At 44.1% G+C, this 15,998-nt stretch overlaps 1 protein-coding gene across 2 annotated transcripts in view; it reads right to left on the bottom strand.

Moving 5' to 3' along the window:
• Positions 1–15,998, bottom strand: part of GLB1 (galactosidase beta 1) — an 82,665-nt gene that overhangs the window by 8,068 nt on the left and 58,599 nt on the right. Inside the window, exons 13-16 of one of the 2 annotated variants that reach the window (XM_041734621.1) lie at positions 12,819–12,932; positions 11,363–11,494; positions 9,928–10,182; positions 1,917–1,977 (exon numbers count right to left, since the gene is read on the bottom strand). In XM_041734621.1, coding sequence (XP_041590555.1) covers positions 1,939–1,977; positions 9,928–10,182; positions 11,363–11,494; positions 12,819–12,932 — 540 coding nt within the window. In that variant the 3' untranslated portion in view covers positions 1,917–1,938. Of the gene's footprint in view, positions 1–1,916; positions 1,978–9,927; positions 10,183–11,362; positions 11,495–12,818; positions 12,933–15,998 lie in introns of those variants that run through there. The other variant, XM_041734620.1, reaches the window with a different exon arrangement.

The raw sequence follows: 15,998 nt of genomic DNA, 5'->3' as shown, positions 1-15,998 counted from the left end.
CTGCACTGAATGTAGCTTTACTTATTTATTTATTTTTGCTAAGTGCCAGACTTGATGGCCCCTTCCTTTTCAATGATTAGATGATTAGTAAGTACTTGAGGCTGAACATGTCTAAAACAGAGCTTCTGATCCCCACCGGCACCCCGCCTGCCCTGCTCCAGCCTTCCTACCTCAGAAACTAACCACACACTCACCCCTCCCATTACATGTAGCCTCAAACTCTGGGGTCCTCCTTGACTGCTTTCTCTGGAACACCTTACAGTATCCTTCAGCAAACTTTGCCTTTTCTTTTTGTTTTCTTTCTTTTCTTTTCTTTCTTTCTTTTAAGATTTTATTTATTTGAGAAAGAGAGTGAGAGAGATAGAAGGAACAGGGGTAGAGGCAGAGGGAAAGGGAAAAGCAGACTCCCTGCTGAGCAGGGAACCTGGTGTGGGGCTGGATCCCATTGGGATCATAACCTGAGATGAAGGCAGATGCTTAACTAACTGAGTCACCCAGGCACCCTGCCTTTTTCCCCCCTGCTCTGAATCTTGCACTTCACTTCATTAGTACCCAAGCAGTTTCTTATAGGATTGCCACAATAGCTTCCTACCAGGAATTCCTGCATCAAGTCTTGCCCTCCTATAATCCATTCCCACTGAGAAGTGAGCTTTTATTTATTTTTTTAAGATTTTATTTATTTATTCATTCATGAGAAACACACACAGAGAGAGAGAGGCAAAGACACAGGCAGAGGGAGAAGCAGGCTCCATGCAGGAAGCCTGATGTGGGACTCGATCCCCGGTCTCCAGGATCATGCCCTGGGCTGAAGGTGGCGCTAAACCGCTGAGCCACCCAGGCTGCCGGAGCAGTGAACTTTTAAAGTCAGCTTTTTCATTGCTTACTCGTCACCATTGGAGTGAGAAGCCAAATTCACCAGCCCTGACTTGGCCATCCCTTTAGCTAGCCCCTCTTCTCCCACACTCCCCCCATCACGCATGGGATTTTTCTCTTTGTGGGCCTTTGCACTTGCTGCTCCCTGGCTCTGGAACGTTCTTCCTCTGGCTCCTCACATGGGTGACTGAGCACCATACTTCAGTTCTCAATGGTCACTTTCTCCTAGAGGCACGCTTGACCACTCCTTAGGTGATGGTTTCAAAATATGCCATTCTTAACACTTCTCCCTTCAAAGGGCAGAATCTAATTCCTATCCCCAAAACAGGGACTGGACTCAATGACTCTCTTTTAACTAACTGAATGTGATGAATACTATGTGACTTTCAAGGCTAGGTTATAAAAAAGGGTGGTTTCTGCCTCTTTCTCTTTCCTGGATGGCTCCGTCTGGGAAAGCCAGTCGCCGCCATGTCATGAGGACACTCAAGCAACCTATGGAGAGGCCTGTGTAGAGAAGAACTAAGGCCTCCAGGCAGCAGCCAGCACCACTGGCAGCCATGGGAGTGAGGCACCTTGGAAGTGGGTCTTCCTGAGCCAGTCAAGCCTTCAGACGCTGTAACCCTGTCTGACAGCTTGACTAGAACTTCACGAGAGAGCCTGCTCCAAAACCACCAGGCCAAGCTGGTCCCAAATCCCTGATCCACAGAAACTGTGAACTTAATAAGTGCTTATCATAGTTTTAAGCCACTAAATTTTAGGGTAAAATTTGTTACACAGCAATAGGTAACTATTATACCATATACGATAGCAACATCTTCACCTCTGTACCTTACTTTACATCACATCATCACGTTTAATTTCTTCCTACTTGTTACCAATATCTGAAATTATAGCATTCAATTTTTGAATTTATTTTAATTTATTTTTTTAAAAAATATTTTTATTTATTTATTCATGAGAGACACAGAGAAAGAGAGGTAGAAACAGAGACAGAGACAGAAGCAGGCTCCATGCAGGAAGCTCGATGTGGGACTCGATCCGGAGACTTCGGGATCACGCCTTGAGTCAAAGGCAGACACTCAACCATTGAGCCAGCCAGGCGTCCTGTGAATTTATTTTTAATTCAAATTATAGCATTTAATTATGAAGTCTTTCCCTGTAGCAATGCCCATGCCTATCCTGCTCACATGGTGAATGAAACCACCTTTCCAATTGTACTTTCTACCACTCCCTTCCTGACTCCTTCTGGGATGTTATCTATGACACCAGCGATTCTCTGGATACCAGCTGCAGGTCCAACAATTCAATTATGACATCATCTACCTAGAGCTGGGATCAGATCCCGTAAGACTGCCCTTACTTCAGATGCCAGTTGCAAGTCTGGGGCACCTATACTTCTGAACTACCAGCTACAACTTGGGGGTTCCTGTAACCACCTCCTTGGGTTCAATAATTTGCTAGAATGGTACACAGAACTCAGGAAAGCATTTTACTTACATTTACCCTCTCCAGGTGTACCTTCCATCACCTGAATTTGTTTACTCACCCAGAAGTTCTAGGGTTTTTACAAAGCTCCATCTCCAGCCCCCAATACCTACCCCAAGAAGTCAGAAGTTAGGGGGTGGAGCTGAAGAGTTGCAATCATTTAACTACTTGGTGTTTCTGGTGACCAGGCCCCACTGGCACTAGAAAGAACAAATGATGAGGGTGCTGGAAATTTCAAAAGCAAGACACAGAAATAATTTTAATTTATGAAGGGATTTCTGCCAGCCCTTTGTTAGAAATTCTTTTCTTTCGTGATTTTTTTTTACATCTTGAAAGAAGGAATATTTTTTTCCTTTAAAAAATAAAATTACTTTTAGTCAGTATTCTATTTTGCTTCTTAGCTTTCAGAGAATAATTCTGGTTGAGAAGAGTGGGACATTACTCCAGCCCTCTCCTCATCATGCTCTGTTATGCACCCAACCCTACCACGAGTGGCCAACACATGCGGGAAGGCAGTGGATATTGATACGAGACTTATGTGCACCATATGGAGGAGAGATAAAGAACGCCAATCCACTGCATTGGCCGAACACTTAAGGTATGGCACACATGACACAGCTAGAACTCCGCCTATCTGAGGGAGCTTGTGGGCAGATAAGAGTTCTGTGCAGACAAAATGCTGGCCTGTGTCTCTTGGAAAGAGCAAAATTTATGCCTGACCACTTCCCACTGGAAATCCCAGTTTGATGGTTGGGCATTTAACCAGAAAGCCATATCCTAATCAGAAGTGATTTCCTTAATCTCATGAATCACCCTTATCAGTGACTTTGTTCACTAAATCAAGGCAGTCTCTGTCAACTGAAGAGCACCAGCGCAGAGGCTGGCACAGGGCCGCAGAGGAGGGTGCAGGAGGGTCAGTGTGTCCAGAGGCAGGGTCTTAGGAATGGCTCCAGGTTCAGATGTCATTCTGTCCAACCCTTCCTATCCCTCCACCTGCCAAAGTGCTCATTCTCCCAAAAGTCAGAACTCAGTGCTCTGTGGAGGATGAGTTCTCTTTGTTCCACATCTGCTGATTATTCAGAACCTCAGGAGCTGGCCTAGGTCTGTCCTCATTAACAGGGACCACAGTTGACCAGAAAATAATAGAAAACAGTATGCACTGTTTTATGTGTATGTCCTCTGACCTTCGGACCCATGCAACCCAGGTCTACAAATCCCGTGGATAGGCCCTCTTGTCTGCTTTATTGAGATATACTTCACACACCATACAATTCACTCAAGTGTACAATTCGGTGGCTGTGAGAACACTATAGAGCTTTGCAACCATTACTGCAGTCAATTTTAGAATATCTTCATCACTCCAAACAGAAACCCTGCAGCCTTTAGTATTCACTCCCCATCCTTCCTCCCAACCTGCTCCTTTCCCTACTTTAGGCAACCACTGATTTTTCTGTGTCTATAGATTTGCCTATTCTGGACATTTCATATAAATGGAATCTTCCACATGTTTGGTTTGTGATTGGTTCCTTTCATTTAACACACTTTCCAGGCTCATCCAGTTGTAACATATATAACTACTTCATTTATTTTTACTGCCAAATAACTTTCCTTTACTATATATATAATAAACATTTTGTTTATTCATTCATCAGTGGATGGACATTTGAGCTTTTCCACCTTCTCATTGATTTTGGATAATTTGGGATAATGCTGCTGTGAACATCTGTGTATTAGTTTTTGAGTAGACATGTGCATTAGATGGGCTTTTGGGGTTTTAAGCCTTCTGACATATTTGTAAAGGGCGCATGTCTATGGACCTTCCAAACATGAAGGTGTAGAACACCCATCAGATTGACAAAATTGGTGCAGAGCCCCCGTCTGCACAAGTTCCTCATCGGCCTTGCAGGTCCTGCACCTTGCTGCCTGCCCTTCCATGTGGGCCTGCAAGTTGGGCAGATGTGGGGCTCAGGGAGTGGTTCCACTACCTACTTCTGCTCCTCCTGCAAGGTCCTTACCTCTCTTGACCTGCTCACCTGCAAACTAGAAGTAATGACAGGACATCCCACTCCACCTGCTCTTTTGGTGATTACAGAGGTAGTGTCTTAAAGTGTTGAGCACAAGGCCTGGGTCAGGCACTCTTGGGTGTGACACCTTTATGACCTTGGCCAAGGTGAAACCCCTTAGACTTCCAAAGATGTCTGCTTTTCCATTTCTGCACCTTTGCATCTATCATTTTTCCACTTGAGATTCCCTCCCTGAAAACCTCCCTCTGACTCTGGGGAAGGGCTATCCACCTGTCAGGTCTGCTTCACTTGAGCCACCCCACTCTTTCATCATCCCTGTCATGGACAGGTTGTCTTTCTGCTTTGCATCTCCTGAAAGTTCTTTCTCTGAAAGCACTAAACTGATGCCGCCTGGTGAACAATGGCTTTCATCTGCCTTGGCCCTGTATCCACAGCCCCTTGCAAAGCCTCTCATCACCAACAGGGCTGCCTGAGGGCCTACACTCCTCCTACTTGCTTTTTTCCTGGGGTGGGGGTGGAGGGTTGCTCAGCAACACAGCCACCTGTGCACCCTTCCACCGGAGAGAATTTACAGAGCAACCAGGTCCTGGGAGGTGAGCAGGATGGTGAATAAGCTGAGCACTTTTAACAAATGCCCTTTCTGAAGCTGGGTGGGTGAAACCGTGGTGCCAGCCTAAGTATGATGAGCTCGGGTGGGGCACTCAGGTGGGCGGGGATGGTTCTTTCCTGGACTAGAGTCTAGGAAGGTTTCTTAGAGGAGTTAATGCTGGTCTTGGCAGGTGAATATGTGTTGGGTAGTGTGAGAGAGTAAAAAAAAGCATGAACAAAGGACACATGTGACCCAGCAGGATACCAAGAGGAACAAGGAGACAAGGAAACCTGGGAAAAAGGAGGGAGCAAGGGAGCAAGAAGAACAAGATTGCTGGCTAAAGTGCAAAGATCCAGAGAGGGTCTGACTTTGCTTCTGGGTCTCAGAGCACCCAGACGGCACTTCTTGGTGGGAACCTGGAAGGTGACAGAAAAGACTGAAAGGCTGCTAAAATGCAGGATCCGGGCCTGGAGGAAGAAGGTGTGGAGAGGATTCAGAGCTCAGACTTCCTCCTCTGGCCACTGGGCAGGAAGTGAGGGTACAGGCAGAGATAAGTCTGACAGGAAGCTGAGGGAACAAAGGAGTTACACTTGATAGCAGTCAAGGAGGGTGAGTGGGTGGGGAAGGAGGCTGGTGGCTTGGCTTAGGGGAGAGGTGAAGGTTAGAAAGACCAGCTGGGGAAGGGGGAAGAGAGACCAAAGACTGCTAGGCCCATTGGGGGCCTCCAGGGCTGGAGAGTGCGGGGATCAGGGGCCCTGATGAGCACTCTAGAGAGCCCCCCACCTCCTGCAGTGCTCAGGAACTGGTGAAGGAGCACAGACCAATGGTGGACCCACTCAAAATAGAGAATGAAGGATGCCTGGGTGGCTTAGTGGTTAAGTGTCTGCCTTCAGCTCAGGGCATGATCCTGGGGTCCAGGGATCAAGTCCCACATCGGGCTCCCTACATGGAGCCTGCTTCTCCCTCTGCCTATGTCTCTGCCTCTCTCTCTCTCTCTCTCTCTCTGTGTGTCTCTCATGAATAAATAAATAAAATCTTTTAAAAAATTAGAGGATGAACAAGGAGACAGAGTGGAAGGTCAAGGGGGCCGGTTCTTTTTAAAAAAGAACAGGGATGATCTCTAGGCTGGATAGGGAAGAGCGGTGGCCTTAAGGGTGGAGAGTTTCAGGTCATCAGTAAGATCCAAGAACAAGCTGGGGAGGCATGAGAGTTTGGGGGATAGAAACACATAGCAAGAGACAGGATATCACAGCTCAAGATTCTGGAGGTATGTTCACCAAGATATACCATATGCTCGGTCATGAAACAAGTTTCAATAAATTTAAGAAGACTGTGGAACTATCACCACAATTGAATTTTGGAACATTTCCAACACCCCAAAAAGAAACCTACTACTTGCAGTTATTCTCCATTCCTACCATCAGCCCCAGACAACCATGAAGCTACTTTTGGTCTCTACAGATTTGTCTTTACTGAACATTTGATATAAATAGAATCCTACAACATATGGTCTTTTATGCCTGGCTTCTTTTACTTAGTGTGTTTTTTCAGACTCATCCACACTGTAGCTTGTATCAGTAGTCTGTTCCTTTTTACTATGGAACACTATTCCTTTGTATGGATATACCACCTTTTCTTTACCCATTCATCAATTGATGGACATTTGAATTATATCCAGTTTGGGGTTATTATGAATTATGCTGCTCTGAATATTTGCATAGACGTCTTTAGGTAGATAAAGGTAGATTTCTCTTGGGTATACACCCAAAAGTGGAACTCCTAGTCCTATGGTAATTCTGTTTAACCTTTGAAAAAAACCTCCAAAACCATGTTCCAAAGTGTTTGTGCCATTTTACATTCCCACAAGTGATGTAGGAGGGTTCTCATTTCTCCGTATCCTTGCCAACATTTGTTATTGTTCATTTTTTATTATTATAGCCATTCTAGTGGGCGTGAAGTAGTATTTCACTGAAGGTTCTGATTTATACTTTTCTGACAATTAATAATGTTGAGAGCATTATGCATCTTTTCAGGTACTTAGCCATGTGTATATCTCCTTTGGTGATATTTGAACATTTTTTGATTGGGTTGTTTGCCTTCCTATTATTGAGCTGTAAGAATTCTTGATGTATTCTAGAAACAAATTCTTTGCTAGACATATGATTTGAAAATATTTTCTCCCAGTCTGTGGTTTGAGTTTTCTTTTTCTTAATGATTTCTTTTGTTTGTTTTTTTTTAATTTTTTTAAATTTTTTAATTTTTAAATTTTTTTTAATGGTTTCTTTTGAAGAGCAAACATTTTTAATTTTGATGAAATCCAATTTATCACTTTTTCCTTAAGGATCATGCTTTAGGGTCAATGTAACAAGTCTTTGCCTAATCAAAGGTCATTCAGGTTTTCTTCCTTCTTTTAGAAAAATTTTATAGAAGAATTAAATTAGAAATCAGTAAAAGTAAGATATGCTGAAAAAAACCCCACAAATATATGGAAATTAAATAACAATTATCTATGAGGGTTTGTTTTTTTTTTGAGAGAGAGAAAACACAAAAAGTGGAGGGAGAGAGGGAGAGAGAGAATTTTAAGTAGGCTCCATGATCAGCACAGGACATGGGGCTCAATTCTAGGACCCTCAGATCATGACATGAGCCAAAGTCAAGATTCAGATGCTTAATTGACTGAACCACCCAGGCACCCCCAAAAGGGCACTTCTTAAGCAAATGTGTGCATCTTTTATCCTCTATTCTTCCAGCTATTTACCTACTTTTCTCCTCTTCTTCAGAGTCAAAATTCTCAAAATGAATGTTTATATTCAAGTATTCAAATTTATGTTCACAAGTTTGTTTCTTTACCTTATACTCCTTGGGGGTATATAGTACAGCCTATGGATGCTTTGCTCCACTGGCATATACTTCCTGAGGGTCCCAGTGAGCTCCTTGTTACGAAATCCAGTAGAAGAGCTTCTGTCTTTCTCACATTCATCCCCTCAGCAGTACAAATGCCGGTTTTCCTTCTCACTCTCTGCCCACCGTGTTTGTACCCCTTTTCTTTTTTTCTGTATCCTTTCTCCTCAGAGGATCTCCTCCAACCCATGTCTTCAGTGACCATCCATACACAGATGATCTTATACATACATTCCCAGCTCAGATCCATCCTCTGGCTTCTCCCTCCACAGATATCACAGCCCTCTTCCAATATCTTCTCTCAGCTATTCTCAAAGGCCTCTCAAACTCAATCTATCCAAATCCAACTCACAATCTCCCCCTTCTAGCACATGTCTTTTTCTGAAATTTCTTCTTTCAATAAATGGTACCATCTTCTCAGCCACCAAGCTGGAATGTAAGAGTCATCCAGGATATGTCCTTCTCTTTGAATCCTGATATCCAATCCATCATTACAACTCACTGATTTAACTTCACACATCTCTTAGATAGTTGATATTATCTCCATCTTGTCTACCACTATCCTAGTCTCACACTGAGACTATGGTCCAGCTGCCTAGATAGCTTCCCAAAATCCACAGGTACTCTCACCCAACCCTATTCTGCACCCTGGTATCAGAGAAGCTTGTCCCATCACAATCACATCATGGCACTCTCCTGCTTCAAAGGCTCTCAACACAAAGACAAAACTTTAATGTAGTTTAATTGGCCTAGTTCAATCTCATCTCTACCAACTTTCTAGTCTCTTCTCTGAACCACACTCCACACCTAAACCCTATATTTGGGTCCTTTACCAGTTCCTCATGCTCCTCATTCTCCCTCTAACCACATGGCCTTTGCACATGCTATCTTCTTTGCTTGGAACAAGTTTCCCTTCCCCTTTTGCCATGTTAATTCCTTTTTTTTTTTTTTTTTTTGTTAATTCTTTCTTATCCTTCATATCTTTGTCAAGCATGACTCTCACAGGAAAGGCTTCCCTGATCTCCCTGACAAGGTCAAATGCCCCAATTATTATCAACTCCTGTATTTCTTCTTAGCACTTATTGCAGCTGCAGTCTTGTCATTTAATTTGGGTGATTATATGATTTGGGTCTGTCTCCCCAACTAGTGTGTAAGTTCCATGAGGGCAAGTCCCATAGCTGGTTTGGTTCATCGTTGTATCCTTAGCACCCAGCACAAAGCTTGGATACATAGTGGCCACTGAAAAATACTTGTTGAATGAATAACTGAGTCATGGTAAGGTCACCCTGGATGAAAATACGACTGAAGAGAAGAAGACAACAGTGAAGGAAGACATGTGAACACCTTCAAAGAATAAAGGAGGGGAGGTGACCAGGCTGTAAAATGGCCAAGGAAGGGATCCCTGGGTGGCGCAGCGGTTTGGCGCCTGCCTTTGGCCCAGGGCGCGATCTTGGAGACCCGGGATCGAATCCCACATCAGGCTCCCGGTGCATGGAGCCTGCTTCTCCCTCCGCCTGTGTCTCTGCCTCTCTCTCTCTCTGTGACTATCATAAATAAATAAAAATAAAAAAAAAATGGCCAAGGAAGAGCTGAAGATCATGGAGATAGTGGTGGATGCCCCCAGGGTGCAGGGCTGTATGAAGGTGGGGTGTTGTGGAGTGTAGGGGGAGGCATGGACAAAAGAAAAATAAGTTCTCCCAGTGATTCATCCCTTTGCTTGGACCAAATTTTCTTCAAGATAAAGAGAAAGTATCCCTCATAATCAGTGTCCAAAGGAGCTATGGTTTTTCTTAAAGGAAGGAGGAAAGCCATCATTTTCTCAAGGAAGTTGTCAGTCAGTGAAAATGGGGCAGATGCTATACATTCAAGCTGGCAATTGCATTCCTGAAGATCTGCCATGGTTCCACTACTGAGGAATGGGTAAACTAACACAGAAAGCCCCCACTCCCAAACTGTTACACAACATCTCATTAGCAGTTCTTTTTTATTCCTTATCAGAAGCTAAAAGCAGATGTTTGAGACCTGAATTAAAACACTTTCCATGAAGACACGTACCTTGGTCCATCCAGGAAACTGGATAAAGGTGTCCTGGGGCAAGTCTGGGATCCCACTGGGAATAGAGAAGTTCCCCATATAAAAGGCCGGGAGCGTGTAGTTAGACGAGCAGTGGGCAAAGGTTTTATTATGGCGGCCATTGTTAGGGCCATGCCAGCCTCCCAGGTGGCTGCGTACTGCATCCTCAGTGTCCAACGGGAAGATCATCCAGTTTGTGAGGATACTAGACCCAAGGGTCAGGTTAGAAATAAGGCCCTGTAAAGGAGAAACTGAGCAATGAGCTAGGGTGGGAAGTAAAAGGCTTCAAGTGTCTTTGTGTCCCTACGCTGAATTCTTGAGAAGAGCAAACCAGGACATGAAACACCAAGAGTAAATGAGACTCAAATTGTGTGTGTACAATTTGAGTCTCATTTTTGAGCCTGAGGCCAGAGCTTTTGACTCCATACCCCCAATCTTCAGTGTTCAGTTCAGAGTCATTGCTGGATGGAAGGAATGAGTGGAGTCAGGAATACAGAAGAACATTTAGCCACTGTAGGAAGGGCTGGGGGGACAGACTCTGCCCCTTCATATAACCAGGAGCATGGCCATTCCATTGGAGTGTGATTGCCCTGCCTCTGAGTGGCACCAACAGGGTCAGGGAATAACCCCACACATGGGTTTTGTCCTAGAGGGGGGTACCCTCAATCTTTCCATGTGGGGGCCTTCTCTCCTCTAGATGGTGAGCTACATGGGAGAAGCCTGTACCTCAACATCTTTGTCTGCAAGATGCTCTGCAAGGCACTTTGAGGCATGCAAAGATGTCAAAGTGCCTTGCAGAGCATCTTGCAGAGTATGACCTTACCAAACATTTGCTGAATAATGCTCTAAAAATGTTTTCCTCAGGCAAACGTTTGGGCTGGGGCTAGACACCTGGACACAGGGTAACCAGGAGGGGTAAGAGAGACCGTGCACCAAGTGAAAAGCCTTTCTATTATTCAAGACTTCGTCCTGGATTGTCCACATCCAGAAAACAGAGCCAATCAAATACTAAGCTGGCTTTTTCAGCAACAGGGTATCTTTTGAAAGCTAGGTAGGTCTTTAAAGCAAGGGAGAAGCAGGGTGCAGTAGCTTCCTCCTTCTGTTTCTACAGGGTGACTGAACCTGAACACAAGAGAAGGGTTCTCTTTGCAAAGCACAACTTTCTCATCACCTGCAGAGGAAAACAGGTCTTCAAAATAGCCCAACTTTGAAGTTGCAAAACAAATTACCGTAGATTTACCCGCCAAACTTGGCAAAGTGTGCATGCTTTTAAAAATCGCTTCTTTGTGAACAGGGCTGGAGGAGAAGAATGTATATATGAGAGTTTTTAAATGGGTTTGCAGAAACTTCCTTAGGTGGCACAGGCATGGCCCCATCAACCTTTGAACCTCACTCCTGACAGTGGGGCTGCTCCTACCTTAAAATCATTGATATATCTGCCATAGTTCACACGTCCCATGTTCTCCACCAGCAGGTCCAGAGTGGCTCCAGCCTTCCCGGTTATGTTCAGAGTGATGACATTACTTCGCTCCATGACTCCCTGGGGCACCTGTGGGGTTAGAGACCAGTGGGAATTAACTGGTGTGAAAAATGCAGCAGAACCCAGCTCCCTCAGCTGTCACACTCATTTTGCTGTCTTGAAGTGTCACTGGACTCCGGAGGCAATGCTCTGAAAGCCCCTTTGCCCAAATCACCAGCCAGGTGATCAAGTTCCTCTAAACACTGCTTCCTAAGCAGGCAACTCACCAGCTACAGCTCAGAACAAGGGAAGATCTAGGCTGGGTTCCTCTGCTTTGGGATGTTTTGCTGCACATCCATTTTTAATAGGAAAGGAATGGAGAAAATTCAAGGAAGGGATTCGATTCCTATCACAGGAACTGCTTTGTATTCTTACAGCACAAAAGGCAATCATAAAAGGTGGCTTCTAAACAACGTGGAGAAATGAGACAAAATCAGATAGATGAGATAAAATCAGAGAGTTAGGTGGAGTAGTCTCACCTCAAAATACCTGATAATGGTGCATTAACCATGTAAATTGTATAATAGAGTGAGAAAAAAGCCAGGTTTTTTTTTTTCTTTTTTTTTTAGCAGCAACATATTCCTAACTTTTTGAAAGGGGAAGGTTTTGTTTTGTTTCTTTCTTTAAAAAAAAAAAGTTACATTGACTACAATTCAGTAAGATGACCCCTAAAATGGAATTCAAGAAACAACTGCTAACACTATACACACGGGCAATATACATATTTAAATGTCCTAGAAACTTGCTCCCACTGAAATGAAAGCCTTTGATCACAATAGAATGGAAATATTTTAATTTAAAATTTCCTGAACAAATTTCTGCGGTTAGAAAAATCTCTTCCTGTGTTTTTTCACATGATTATTTCAGTGGAAGGGATGGAAACCCTCCAGTGTACCTTTGCTGTGTTGGGAGATAAAGGTCTTTGTATATTGTAGCTATAATTATAATTCTCTAGAAGAGAATTTCTCATGCAGGATGAAGGCATAGGGTTAAAGGGATCCCTGCTCCAGCATGTACCACACAGACCCTGTCCTTAAAGAGCAAAGGCCACATGGCTGATGTTCTGTGACCAGGCGGAGAAGATGGCATGGACTAGGGAGACCAGGAAGGTTTAGGAGAAGAGAGGGTACTTGAGTGTACCCCTCCGGGTTCAGATGGGCGAGGGGGTGTATTCCAGGTGGAGGGAGCATGGGTGAGGCCACATCAGCCAGCAAGGACCATAGCTGAAGGACACCAAGAGGAGCAGAGCCTGAGTTTGGAAAGGTAGTCAATAGCTTTGAATGCCACATTACCAAGCGCAGACCACACATTGCCCCACTGGGGCAGACAGGCACAGCTCAGTGACAATTCTTACCCCATCCACAGAGACATAGGCGCGGTCGCGGACTCCACTGAGGGGTGAAGACAGGGGTGTGGGGTCACTACAGTCTTGAGGAAGTGTTGTTCGGTACATCACAAAACCGAAATACTGGTGAGAAAAAGATGTAAGAAAAAACACATCACTCTTTGAAAGATAGCTTGGTTGCCTCAAATCTGTGTGAAAGTGGTGTTTCTAAAATCATAAAGAAAATGTTTCCTCAGCCTCTCACAAAAATTCAGTCTGAAAAAAGGGAACTGGCTTAAATTTTTATATCATACTCTATCAGAGTAGTAAGAGCAAGGAACCCAGAAGAACACTGTATCAGCATCCCTTCCCTATGTGAGGAAACTGGACCTTGGAACATGTTAAATGATTTGCCCAGAATCACTCAGGTGACTCCTATCATATATATCAAAAGGTCATGTTACCTCAAACACACAACACAACACAACAAAAAAAGACAAACATGGGCACTGGTTGGCTCAGGGGGTAGACTGACTCTTGATCTCAGGTTCATGAGGTCAAGCCCCACACTGGGTGTGAAGATTACTTAAAAATAAAATCTTAAAAAAAAAAAAAGACAAACAACAACAAAGCCAAGAATGTTCGGTAAAACATTTTCCAGGTTCTTGGGCTAAATGTGCTTTCACATACAAAACAAGAGTCAATCAGAAACTGTTTAACGTGGAGGGCTGGGGGGTGGTGGGGACAGATATAGTGAGAGGTGGGGGTGTGACCTGTTGCTAAGTCAGAAAACAGTGGTATAGATACTGGTATCCCTGGTCTGAAAGGAAGGCCCCAGACTATCAGCCCCAGCAGCAACAGCACCCATGGCCTCAGCTGGTGATGTTCCCATTGTGGATACTAGCCAGGGTGAGTTGGATCAGACCTTGCCATACAAGAGCATCCAAAAGACATCTGGCATGACGGACAGAGAAAATGTTTCTCATATCTAGGGCCCAGAAAGCAAGGGAGTGCATCTCAGCAAATGCAAAGGTGATTTGGAGGAACTGAAACACACACACACACACACACACACACACACACACACACACACACAACAAATACGCCAACCCATGTTCCTGTATTGCAGGAAAGGGCTGAACTCAATAAATGTCACTGGGGTCACCACCCAAGGCTTCATACACAAGGGCGCCTCCCCTCCCAGATTTCCCAAATCTCCATCTCTTGTTTTTTTTTTTTTTCTTTTCCAAGTAATCAAAGTGGTAAGTCCCAACTCAGAGGCTGAGGGACACACTGTGAAGGGCTTCCTAGAGGGGAGTGGAAGCTGCAGACCTCCCCAAGAAGGTAGCTGAGGCTGTGAGGTGCTGGGTGGGGTGGGGAGAGGTGGGGCAGCTGCTGCAGAGGAACCCTACTCCCTGAGCCTTGCCCTTCATGGATTTCGCTGGAAATAAACATTCACTGGTCTTGCCCCAGACTGAAACAGCCAGGGCCCAGGGAGGCCCCCAGTCCTAGAGCACTGCCATGGCCAGAGGTCACAAAGCAGAAGGGTCTGGCAAAGAACAATGAGTACAAGTGTCTCTACATTAACCTGGGACTTTACTTCCTAGGTTCCAACTGTCCCAGGGACCATGCCTTGTCCGTGGTACTCCCCTGCTAGGTGGAGAAGGTGGTTGCATTTTCTAGATGAAGGTACGGATACATAGCCGGTGTTGGCTGGAACTAGAGCAGGAATTCTACCCAGCGTTAATGAAAGGGGGGGGGGGGGGTTTAATTACTCATTTTATTGACCACAGAGTTGTTGGAATAAACCAGAGCTGTTAGAATAAAGTCACAAGTGTAAGCAGAGTCACCGGGGGCAAAATACACTAAACTAAGATTAGAGATGTTATTGTTTTATCACCTTATTGTTCAGACACCTTCCAGAAGGGGATCTCCACAGAGGATCAGTGAAGGGGGGTCCAGATAAGTTTCTATTTCAAAAAATGGAGCTGAATTCCCAACTAAGGGTTCAAAATTAACCTCACAACAAAGGGACAAACTGACCTCATGGGTACCCTGGCACAGAGCTCTGAGAAGGACACATTGCCTTTGGCACGTTCATGCCAAAAACATGTTACTGCATCTAATCAGTGAGGGGCAGTCTACAAACAACTGGCCCAAACTCCTCAGAAATGTCCATACCATAAGAAAGAGAGAGAGTAAAAACAAGACTTAGTAACAGTCACAAATGAAAGAAGACCAGACATTCTAAGTAATTGCAATGTGTGATCATGAATTGGAAACCGGATTGAAAAATAGCTATAAAAGGACATTATTGGATACTTGACTAGAGAATGCATATTAATGTTAAAGTCCTTAAGTATGATCCTGTATTGTGACTATGAGACAGTGTCCTTTATCTCAAAAGATATATTCTGTTATATTTAGGGATGAAGTGTCAGGACATTGACAACAAAGCTGAATGGTTAAAAACAAGGCGGTTGACTGCATACATACACACAGAGGCAACTGCTAACACTTAGTGAATCCAGGTGAAAGCTGTGTGAGTGCAAATTATACTTTTCTTGCAACATTTTTAGATTTGAAAATTTCTGAAATAGAAAGTTGGGGAAAAAATTTTAAATAAATGCCTGGCTGGCTCAGTTGCTAGGACATGTGACTCTTGATCTCAGGGTCATGAGTTTCGGCCCCATGCTGGGCATGGAGGCTACTTAAAAAAATAAAAAATAAAATAAATATGAGGCAGTGCCTGGGTTAACCACATGCACACATGCATACACACTGACACACACACGTGCTCTGCTCTCTGTTCTCTTCAACAGCAGGAAAGAGAACCTAATCTATTAAGAATACAGTTCCTATACCTTGGAGCTAACAAGAACAAATAATTTGACTTTTGCATATTAAAACAGTGGTTTTCCTCTAGTAATAAAGATTAACTATATTAGAAATGCACCCAGTTTATAGCTTGCACTACAGAATTATGTTGAATCAGGTTGGGTTACTACCTATTTGAGTGATAAGAAACAGGGAGGTGGGGAGATAGGAAAGATCAGTTCACCATGCCATATTTTTTTTTTTAAGATTTTATTTATTTATTCATGACAGACACAGAGAGAGAGGCAGAGACATAGGTAGAGGGAGAAGCAGGTTCCCTGCAGGGAGCCCAATGTGGGACTGGATCCCAGGACCCAGGGATCACACTCTGAG

The sequence above is a fragment of the Vulpes lagopus genome, chromosome 19 (genome assembly GCF_018345385.1).
Source record: "Vulpes lagopus strain Blue_001 chromosome 19, ASM1834538v1, whole genome shotgun sequence".
Lineage (NCBI taxonomy): Eukaryota > Metazoa > Chordata > Mammalia > Carnivora > Canidae > Vulpes > Vulpes lagopus.
Note: the sequence above shows the minus strand (reverse complement) of the source record. Positions and strands in the feature narration are given on the sequence as shown.